Below are 11,747 nucleotides of genomic sequence, written 5' to 3' on the forward strand. Positions count from 1 at the left end.
ACCCCACAGACAGCAGCCCACCAGGCTCCCCTGTCCCTGGGATTCTCCAGGCAAGAACACTGGAGTGGGTTGCCATTTCCTTCTCCAATGCATGAAAGTGAAAAGTGAAAGTGAAGTCGCTCAGTCATGTCTGACCCTCAGCGACCCCATGGACTGCAGCCTTCCAGGCTCCTCCGTCCATGGGATTTTCCAGGCTAGAGTACTGGACTGGGGTGCCATTGCCTTCTCCACCTGTGCCCAATTCATTGCTGTCTTTAGGTTGTTTTTAATTTTTATTTATTTAATTATTTAGCTATGCCGAGTCTCAGTTGCAGCATGTCAGATTTCTAATTGTGGCATGTGGGATCTAGTTCCCTGAAGAGGGATGGAACCCAGGCTCCCTGCATGGGGAGAGCAGAGTCTTAAGTCACTAGACGACCATAGATGTTCCTTTACGCTGCTTTTAATCTTTCAATTATAAACACCCTTACTTAACTGCTGCTTTTATATCTCCTTATTTTAAGTCCTGAAAGTTATCTTTCAAAACAGTAAAGTATAACGAATGAATAAGTGAATGAATGAAATCCTAGGAACAGCTATCAGTAGCTGTGTTAGCATCAGCAGGTATTCCTCTTGGTGCTGTTACCATGAGATGAATAATTTCCTTCCCTCCCCAGGTCTCAACCAAAATGAGCGAAACTCCTTCCACCAGTTTCTCCATGGTTCGCCGGATCTCCTCTGAAGGTCAGCTTCCTTCTCTTCGCCAGTCGGGCATCACCCAGCCTGTTGTGGCCAAAAGGATCAGTTTCTACAAGAGCGGAGACCCTCAGTTCGGCGGGGTCCGGGTGGTGCTGAACCCTCGTTCCTTCAAGACTTTCGATGCTCTGCTGGACAACCTGTCGGGCAAGGTGCCCCTGCCCTTTGGGGTGCGGAACATCAGCACCCCCCGCGGGAGGCACAGCATCACGCGCCTGGAAGAGCTGGAGGACGGTCAGTCGTACCTGTGCTCCCACGGCAGGAAGGTGCAGCCGGTGGACCTGGACAAGGCCCGGCGTCGCCCGCGGCCCTGGCTCAGCAGCCGAGCTCTCAGCACGCATGTGCAGCGAGGCCCCGCCCCTGCTGCTCCCGGTATGCTGCGCGCGCCGCGACGGCTCGTGGTCTTCAGAAATGGCGACCCCAAGACGAGGCGTGCAATCGTGCTCAACAGGAGGGTCACGCAGAGCTTCGAGGTCTTCCTGCAGTACCTGACACAGGTCATGCAGCGCCCGGTGACCAAGCTGTATGCCACAGACGGAAGGAAGGTGAGCGTTTGAGGGGACGGGGGCTCTTCACATCTGAGCTCTAGTAGTGAGTGATGTGATGGTGTTCCCCTCCCGCAAGAAGGTTTTTCCTACGTGCGCGCGAGCATGTGTGAGAGCGTTCGTGCAGGCTCACAGTTGCGTACTAACATGCTTCAGTGTGCATGGGAGGGCACTGGCTCACCTGGGTGGATGTTCTTCCTTTTGAGGTCAGATTCAGATGAGGCATGGTCCAGGAGGAGCTCTTTTTTTCTTCTCCACTCTTTCCCCTGAGCCTTGATTTACAGAAGGTATTGGCACATAATCTGTAACTGTAGGATAGGCCAATAAATCGTGAGATGAGGTGTTGAGGCAAGTAATAGGACTTGATTCAAAAGCTAGCAGACTGAGAGGATGGAAGACTAGTGTCCCCTCCAAACTATCTTGGAATCTGTATGCCAGTTTTTTTTTTTTTTTTTATAGAATAGAGATGGGGAGGAGGTGAGGAAATAAAGTAAAATAGCCATTACTTTTGCAAAATATTTCCAGCCTGGGCCAGCCTGGGGTGAGGACATGTTAATTTCTTCTTTTTCTGCAGCCATCCACAGGTGGGTAAGGTCAGATTGTCTCCCCTTAAGCTGAACAAAGGCACTTTAGGTGAGAATTCAGGCAGTCGGTCTGGGTTCCCTGAGGCCAACTATTATGTAATAATGGCTGATAATGTGGTGATAATAACAAAAGCAACTGGAAAGCAAAGGTTAAAGTCAAAGAAACAGATCCAACATAGAGTCAGATTTCCTGTTCCCTGTTATCTCAATGATATTTCTTTAAAAAGAGTGGCCTAGAGTGCTATTATGTTGGAGACAGAAAGCATTTTTCTGGGACCTGCGTGTCCACAATCACTCAATGTCGCGGTCCTGGAGTGACTGTCAGGCCCTTTTCTAGCTGGGTGCTTGGGTGGGTAGGACAGGGGCAGTACCGCATACCTTTTGAAGGTTTGTTTAGTTATGAGGGCAGAACTCTGATCTGTTCCAGGCAGCTGTGGGCTGAATGAGGATATTGGTCTAATGCCCCCTTCTCCCCCCATCCTCGTTTAGTACTTCATTAGTTTCTATACATCATTGGTGCCCAACAGATGGTGAGTATCTCTTTCAAACCGTGGAGGTTGTTAAATTAATTCAATCTGTCATAAACTCTGTATGGAAAGGATAGAACTTCACGTTGCTTGTGTCAGGACCATGGCTCTTTGATTTTTTTCCCCTAGGTTCCCAGTCTGCAGGCTGTGATCCTGAGCTCCGGAGCTGTGGTGGCAGCAGGAAGGGAACCGTTTAAACCAGGAAATTATGACATCCAAAAGTACTTGCTTCCTGCTAGATTACCAGGCATCTCTCGTCGTGTGTACCCCAAGGGAAATGCTAGGTCAGAAAGCAGAAAACGTAAGTCACTTAAATATATAGCCCTTATTTTTAGCCCTAAGTTTTGTTTTGTTTTGTTTTAACCTCAAAAACAACAACAGCAGTTCATCTTAAATGACCAATTTCCTTCATCACAGAAAAAGAGAGGATCAAAACATTTTAAACTGAAATTGGTTCTATTTATAGCTGCAAAGAGTCAGAGAGATTAATAATTTTAGAAAGATTGTTTTTCAGATCAATCAACGATATAGCTATTTAAATTGATGAGTTTCTTTTTCTTTCTTTCGTTTTGCACCTAATACCTAGATAAAAGATCAAAGTGCCAACATTTCTTGATTTAGAGAGGAATTCTAAATTCTATGGGATATGAGTAAGCGACACACCAGTAGTTTTGAGTTTTCTGTATATAATAAATGCCATGTAGCACAGCTGAGCTCAGATTGATTGACTTAAAAAAAATTCTGTTAACTACATACATGCTCCACTTTCTGAAGTTATTCTAGTAAAAGCCATAGGCCCTTAGATTCACTTTTTATTATAATGAGTGAAACATTTTCATTTATAATTTTGGTAAATGTATTCCCAAAATAAGAGAAAGTATCTCTAGCCTTATACCCTGAATTGATGGTAAGCATATGCACAGGGCTTCCCAAGTGACTCAGTGGTAAAGAATCCACCTGCCAGTACAGGAGACGACGGAGACCTGGCTTCAATCCCTGAGTCAAGAAGATTCTCTGGAGCTTGGCAACCCACTCCAGTATTCTTGCCTGGAGAATCTCATGGACAGAGGAGCCTGGTGGACTACAGTCCATGGGTCACATAGAGTCAGACACGACTGAGCGACTGAGCATAGTACAGCACAAGCATGTGCACATCTGTACAAGCTACAGGTAGTAATTTGACTGAGTTGAGGAAGCATGAGTGCCAAGGTCATCGCTAGAGATGCATGTTAAAAAAATATCTAGATATCTGGGTTTGTGATTAGCGCACTTCTGTTTTGTGACTGACATTAAATTAAATGTACTGTTTATAGAAGATAATGTTAGATTAATAATTATTACTAAATTAATTTTGCCTTTAAAATAAATTATAAAACTGTTTTCAGTTTGGTAATGCTATAGATACCTCTCTCTGATACATACTGATAGGAAGATGAATACCACCATAAAACTATCCCTTGCTTATATGGATAGGTAAGCAGCACTGGATTACACCCTAAGTCCAGTACTGTGAAACAGAATAATACAGCAAAACCAAACCTCACAGAAACCTCTTTATTTTTGCTAGAATCCTTAGCAGTTTCTACTTTATACTTTATTAAAATTACCTTATTAAACTCATTAAGACTTAAGTACAATTCTGTGAATTTCCTCACTGAAGTAGAATTTAAGTTCTTTTAAAAAGAGTATATTGTAGAAATGTACCAGATATTACCATGAATTAAAGTGACCAAATGAATACATAGAGGTGAGAAACTTAACAACATCTTACTATGACATTTAGAAAATAGGGTATTTTTCATACTAATTGTTCATTTTCTTCTTTTCTTTCTTTGCTGCCTCCTCTATTGGATATTTATGACTTCTCTCTCTTCCACGTTGTGTTTTACTTTTAAAATCTTGGAAGTGAGCACACATGTACCTTCAAGCCCAACGTCTCAGATTTATTCTCTTTCTTCTGAGAAAATGCAGAGTAATGATTGCTACTCAGATCATTCTTTTGCTTCTGAAAATTACTTGGCATTAGAAAAAAATGATTCTCAGAATTTATTGATATATCCTTCTGAAGATGATGTTGAGAAATCAATTATTTTTAATCAAGATGGCACTATGACAGTTGAGATGAAAATTCGATTCAAGATAAAAGAGGAGGAAACCATAAAATGGACAACCACTCTCTGTAGAGCTGATCTGTCCAATAATGGTGAAAAAAGTGAAATAAGCAGTCTCCCAGGGAGAACAGATGATCGATCATCTGGTGTAAAGATTACTGCATGTTCATTGTCCACAGACATCTCACCTCTGGAGAAAGGTGGTAGTCTGGTGGACAGTCTAGCGGAGGAGGTGAACACTCAAGTGAAAGATCAAGATGTTGAAACTTGCAGTTCTACCAGCTGGGAGAACCCTGCTATGGACACAGATGCCACCCAGGGAACTCAGGATCGAGTGAAACATCGTTTCTACAGGCCCCCTACACCTGGACCAAGGAGAATGAGGCAGAAGAAGTCTGTGATAGGGAGTGTGACCTTAGTATCTGAAACTGAGGTTCAAGAGAAAATGATTGGGCAGTTTTCCTACAATGAAGAGAGGAAAGATTGGGAAAACAAGTCCGAGTATCACATGGTCACACATTCTTGCAGTAAAATGTCATCTGTGTCCAACAGACCCATAGTTGTTGACGTTGATAATGATGAGCAGGTAGCATCATCTTTAGAAAGAAAAAAGGAAAGCAGGTTGCTCAAATCAAATGCAGTAAGTGCTGGTGTTGTAGAAATTACAAGTCAGAAGATGTTAGAGATGTCCCATAATGGTGGCTTGCCACAGACTACATCAGAAAACTCAACTGTGGAGGAAGGAATAGTTGATAATGTCACAGCAGACAACAAAGCTAGGGTCAGGAATTTAAGAACTTATGGTAACACCGATGATAGATCCAGCCCTTTCTTAGCAGATGCAGCTCACTCTTCAAGTAACAACCCTGGAACTGACAAAACTATTTCCAAGACCCCAGCTTCAGTAGGATCCTCTACTGTCACTACAAGAATCGACCAACTGATTCATGAATTTTCTCAGTGTGGTTTAACAAAACTTCCAAAAAATGAAAAGCAGATTTCATCCTTAGTTGCTAGCAAAAAAAAGATGAAATCTCAGCAGCATGTGATAAATTCTCAGCATCAGGCTGGAGAGATGGCAACTAAAAGAATCCCCAGGAAGAATAAGAGAATGAACACAAGAGGTAGAATTGCACAGGAAACCATATTGCGAGATTCACGTAGTCCCCTCAAAGGGGCCATACTTTGTGAGAAAGACCTCCATGCAAGTGATACAGTAATTGAATCAAATTATTTTTCTTCAAAAGGTAATAATCCTGTGAATTCCAGAAATTTCCATAGAAATAAATTAAATACTATTCATAAACCTAAGGTTCAGGGACTTTTAGCCAGAAGAAAATCCAGACCACTAAACAAAGTAAACTTGGGGGGACCTACAAAAAGAGAAATTGATCAAGGAGAGAAAGTGTTTTCCCATAATGAGGTTGGATATTGCAAAAATACCTTTGAAAATCAAAATTTATTTCATTTGTTTAACTTCCTTGAGCAAAAACCCAGTGCTTTTTGTGGGCCAGAGTCTCAGGCAGAAACAGCGTCTTGGTATTTGAGAGGAACGTCGAGGAGGAGTTTAGTTTCAAAAGTTAATAACTCACACATAACTTTAAGGAGCCAGAAAAAACAAAAAAGGGATAAGTTGAAATCAGATACTACTGTAAGTAAGCAGCATGTCACAACTAGGGCAAATTCCTTGGCTTCTTTGGAAAAAGCTGTTTTTCCTGAGAATGTTACCCATCATTCAGTTCAAAGTTATGTACAAAGATGGTTGCAGAACTTAAGTCCACAAGCAGCTTTGCAGCTTGGCAAGTCAGCTCCAGTATACAAAAAAGAAAGGAGTGTGGCGAGTTACAACAACGTTTTTCTTCCAGGAAACAGTTCCTGCACTAGTTCTGGAAAAAGAAATGATTCTGTTATGCAGAGTAATAGACATACAACTAAAAGTGCCAGTTTGACAGGAGACAATCTGGATAAGAAAGTAGGTATGTCTTTTGACAAAGATAGCAGTGAAGAACTCATCCAGGATCACCGTGAGAGCCAGACTGACTCTCTGAACGATACTTACTTGCTTTCTGTTCATGAATTCTGTACTTTGTCACAGTCAGCTATGGATGATCCTAATGCTAAAAGTCAAGTATCTGCTGCAAAGTCAGGGCAAGAGATGAGCCTTGTTTACAAAGACAAAAACCTTGCTGCAAAAGGGCCAAGCGTAGAGACTGCAGTACAGGTAGATCTGGAAGGGGACGCCCCACAGCACTTGTCACCAGTCCAGCTGCTTCGCCAGCTGCAAGCTTTGGCTCCTAGCAGTCCCAAGGCTCAAAATGGAGTTGTTCAGATGCCAGGTTCACTTTCAGAAGTTCCTTTCCCTTCTTTGATATGTAATTCCTCCACTAATGTACTTCTAGCTTGGCTCCTGGTGCTAACCCTAAAGGGAGGTGTGAATAGCTTCTGTCCAGGTGACACTCTCAAGGTGACCAGTGGAAGTTCAGAAACACTTGCACTGTTGGAGGTGCTGAAGCACATTGCTGTCACAGAGGAAGCTGATGACTTGAAGGCCGCCGTGGCCAGCTTAGTGGAATCAACCACGAATCACTTTGGACTCACTGAGAAAGAACAGGATGTGGTTCCAATAGGTGTTTCTGCAAATTGCTCTACACCCAGCATTCAGATAATTCCTCAGTGTTCTGAAAATGAGAAAACACAGAAAATCTCTTTAGATGGAAGGCATACTGCCAGTGAGGAAGTCTCTGAAGTCTGTGTTACAGCAGTGACTCGCTCTCCATGTAAAATGGGCACTGTAGTTAAGACTTACCCTCCAAAAGAGACTTGTCACCTCTTTGAAGATTCTTTCCCCAGTAATGACTGTACCACGGATCAGACTTCCATGAACAAGGCTTGTTTCTTAGGAGACACCTCGTCACTTACTGATGCTGTGTCTTCTCATGAGGGTTGTGCTTATGAACAAAACCATAGCTATGAGAGAGCTGATAATTTGGAATTGACCGAAGAGTTAGAAAGAGTTGATGAAGTTCAGAAAGACAGAAATATTTTGGCAGACCCTGAGTGTAAACACGGCTCAAATATGTTGGGGTCACACCAAAATATCAGTAGTTTAAGCCACTGTGGCTCTTTCCAAAATACAACTGAATCAGAGCTTGATGGAGAACATAGTTTTTTAGATAAATCTGGAAGTTGTTCATTAAAGAAATTTCAGGATAAAAATGTATATACATCTTTTGATAAGGAGGATTCAAAGACTTCTGAAGAACCAGGCTCAACAACCAACAGCATGACATCAAGTGAAAGAAACGTCTCAGAAATGGAATCTTTTGAGGAATTAGAAAACCAGAACACTGATATCTTTAATACAAAGGTAAATTCAGGGGAGCAAGTGACTGAAGAATTGATCCAAAAGGAGTTAGAGGCTAGTAAAAGTTTGGAATTGATCGATGTGTCCAGCAGAAATGATGCAGAAGAAGGAAAGGATGGTATAATTTGTGAGACAATTAGTAGGAAACTGGTGACACCACCATCTTTAGTATTTTGCTATGATTCTAAGCAAAATACAGAAAAGGAGCCCAGTGAAGGAGAAACTAAAACAAAAGTCAGAAAGATGGTGGAAAGCTTGGAAGCTGGAAGTTCTGCAGAGTCTCCTCTTAATTTTAAAAACGGCCTAAGAAGGTCAGGAACTTCTGATTGGTCAGATTATAGACAAAACAGTGAGAATGAACAGTCATACAAAACATCCAGCGATGGCCCCAGTGACAGTGATGAGGAGATGATCCCTGAGAAAGAATGCAACAAAGGATTTGTTAAAAGGACAATAGAGAAACTTTATGGTAAAGCAGAGATGATGAGACCATCTTTTTTTGCTGGATCTACACACACATCTCAGGTTTATCCTTGTGATTCTGTGGAATTTCAGGGCACTGGGAAAGTAGGTCTTTATGATCCTGAAGGTCAGTCACTTGGCTCTTTGGAACGGGTGTCTAGTAATTCAACTGTGTTGCAGAAATTTCCAGAGCAAAAACGAGATAAATGTGATGTTAATAATGTGAGGGACAGTTATCCCAGGGAAGACATTGCAGAACATGGTACAAAACAGAATGATCATAAAAGAATCCTCAGGGACAGGGAAGAGGGAGTACTGATTGACAAAGGCAAGTGGCTCCTGAAAGAAAATCATTTGCTAAGAGTATCATCGCCGGAATGTTCTGGCCCATGTGGTCATGCAGACACCACATCAGTGGATACTCTACTGGATAATAGCAGCAACGAGGTTCCGTATTCACATTTTGGAAACTTGGCTCCAGGCCCAAACATGGCTGAACTATCCTCCTCAGAGCTAGAGGAACTGACTCAGCCTCCTGAGCTGAGATGCAATTATTTTAATGTGCCTCATTGTAGTGACTCAGAGCCCTTCCATGACGATGAGCTGGATAGTCAAGATGAAGCTTGTGCTCAGGAGAGAAAACCCAATCACCCAGCAGAGGAGAAGGGTAACCTTAGATCAGAGAGAGTGTGTACGTCTGCCACTCATGTCTTCGCGTCTGCTGGTAACAAAGTCCATCCTGTCTCTGATGGTGCTGTTAGGAACCAGCCGTTGGCTGGTAGTAATGTAATTCATGGCGCCCTTCAGGAAGGCGACTCTTTGGATAAACTCTATAATATCTGTGGTCAGCATTGCCCGATACTAACTGTGATTAACCAGCCTGTAAATGAGGAACACCGAGGATTTGCATATTGCAAAGATTCTGATGTTGAAAATTCTTTGAGTCTCCAGTTATGGATGAAAATACACCCATGTTTACGACAGTCAAGCAAAACCATGTTCAGAGACAAGAATAATAAAACAGGAAGTAGAAGAACACTTACTGATAATGCCGTTGGAAACACACACGATTGGGCTCATTTTAATAACACACTTGACTTGATGGACAGAAGGAGAAAATTAAAACAAAGTAACTGCTTGGGCTTAGAGGAAGAAAATAATTTCAATAAATTTCAGTCATATTTAAAGAGTTTCTTGCACACGTTGTTGTTAGTTGTGGGTCAGGTAAATTCAAATACACAAGACCCCAGCAGTCAGACAAAAGAAATCTTTGAAGTAGTTGATGAGAACAACAACTTATTAAACAGCAGATTCCAGAACTCAGGAATGAATCTCAACCAAGTAGTCAGAGAACACAGCTATCATTTGTCCTTTGAAATGTTTGGCCAAGCCCGCCTGTTTTGCCAAGTTGAGACATTCTTAGGTATTAGCAACAGAAATGTCTTAGAAATATTTTATATTTTTGAAGATGAAAATCTTTTCATTTGGGAAGAGGAAAACTAATTACACTGGACTGATCTTGAAAGCCGTGATGAACAAGCAGATTTCTGATTTCAGTACTAGCGCAGCCTTTCATCAGTGGTTTCTCCTTATGAAAAGATGAAGCACATGGGATGGACGTGGATTAGATACCTCTTAAGAATTTCCCACTTCTTCAGAATGATCTTACCCTAGAAATCTTGCCACTGGATAATCCAATTAGACTTTCATCACTCCTGTATTCTTCCATTTTTCCAGCAGTTACAGACTCGGTTTTTATTCTTTTTGAACTTTCTATGCGTTTTTCTCTTGAACATGTGTATTTTCTTATTTCTCTTATTTTCCTCCTAAGATATCATAAATGCCTTGAGGATAGGAATTATATCTCTCCCTCCCATTTTTTAATGTCAACTTAGTGCAAAATGTGTACTGAAGGTATTAGTGAGTTACTGGAATAGGCATAGATTACTTCATTTATTAATTTTAACTGCTGATTTGATGAAAGTATGATTATAAGAGTGTCACACAACAATCTTGTAATGTTTGTGTGTGTGTGTGTGTGCCAAATGTATTGAATCTACTTTCCTTATAACATCTATCTAATGAACTTTCAAGTATTTCCTTAGGACAGGACTCACCATTTTTCCTCATGAGTAGAAAATGATGCTGTACCACTCAGCTGGCTCTCCAGTACTTTTCCTAGAAATTATAATCTCTTTAACATTAGAGAAATGTCAAGAAATTTAAATAGGTCAGAGAAAATGAAAAAGTTTAAGGCATGTTTTGTGAAGAAAAATGAGAGGAACTGGAATGATTCAAGTTGGAAAAGAAAAGAGAAAGGTGACTTCAGAGTTCTCAAATTTGAAAAAAAGAACTGCTGTGAAGAACTTTACAGATTTCTTTCCATGTCCACCTGTGTTAATAAAACATTTAATTAGATATAAATAAAAACATGTTGTTAGGCTGAGAACCATAAATTGTCTCTTGAATACTTGTGGTATTTTTGCCTCCATCTTGACCAACGAATCTTTTTAGGTTCTTGTTTTTCATTGTTTGATGGTATAGAAACAAGTCTTATAAAATGTGGAAATCTATATCTCTTGTCTGGAATTGACTCAAAATAGAAAAATTAATGGTTTTGGAGCCACATATGGAGGTGCTAATATAACTTAAATTTGGCATTGGGGAGCTAAAAGTAATTACTTACATAAAGAATACCTTGATTTTCTATTTCAGTTCAGCTTGAGTCATAAATTCATAAAAAATTATGAGTTGCTATTTATTTAACCAGAGGAATACTACCTCTACATAGAGTATGATTTTTCTGCATTGAGTGAAGTACTCTTCTAATTGAAATATGGAAATTGTAATGTTATGTAAGCTTCTGTAATGAGCAGTGAAAAATGTTAGTGAAATAAAAGGGCTAAAATTGTGGAGACATACCTGCACTTGGCTTTATTGCATTTTGCATATACTGCATGTTTGTTTGTTTTTGACAAATTGAAGATTTGTGGCAATGTTGCCGAGCAGAGACACAGGGAAATTATTTTTGCTTTTAATTTGGAAGGAGTGATATTTGGGGTTTCCCCGGTGGCTTAACAGGTAAAGAATCCTCCTGAAAGAGATGCAAGAGACTAGGGTTTGATCCCTGGGTTGGGGAAGATCCCCCGGGTTGCATGGCAACCCACTCCAGTATTCTTGCCTGGGAAATCCCATGGATAGAAGAGCCTGGCAGGGTATAGTCCATGGGGTTGCAAAGAGTGGAACATGACCAAAGGGTCTTAGCATGCACACACCCATGTTATTTAGGCATACCAAGGAAATGGGGGAAATCATTAATAACAACCAGGAGGTTTTAGAAAAATGTGGCATATAGCATACAGTTTTTAGTAATATGACATCAAATGTTGTCCTGGGAGGCCCAGATGATACTGGGAAAG

General features: G+C 41.0%; 1 protein-coding gene across 1 annotated transcript; it reads left to right on the forward strand.

Annotated features, from left to right (window-relative positions):
- The first annotated feature begins 668 nt into the window (after positions 1–668).
- On the forward strand, positions 669–9,831 carry RP1 (RP1 axonemal microtubule associated). The gene is made up of 3 exons (XM_068984141.1): positions 669–1,280; positions 2,521–2,692; positions 4,298–9,831. Exons 1-3 carry the CDS (start codon positions 669–671, stop codon positions 9,829–9,831), a joined length of 6,318 nt encoding a protein of 2,105 aa, XP_068840242.1.
- The last annotated feature ends 1,916 nt before the right edge of the window (positions 9,832–11,747 follow it).

Source organism: Capricornis sumatraensis, chromosome 11 (genome assembly GCF_032405125.1).
Source record: "Capricornis sumatraensis isolate serow.1 chromosome 11, serow.2, whole genome shotgun sequence".
Classification (NCBI taxonomy): Eukaryota; Metazoa; Chordata; class Mammalia; order Artiodactyla; family Bovidae; genus Capricornis; species Capricornis sumatraensis.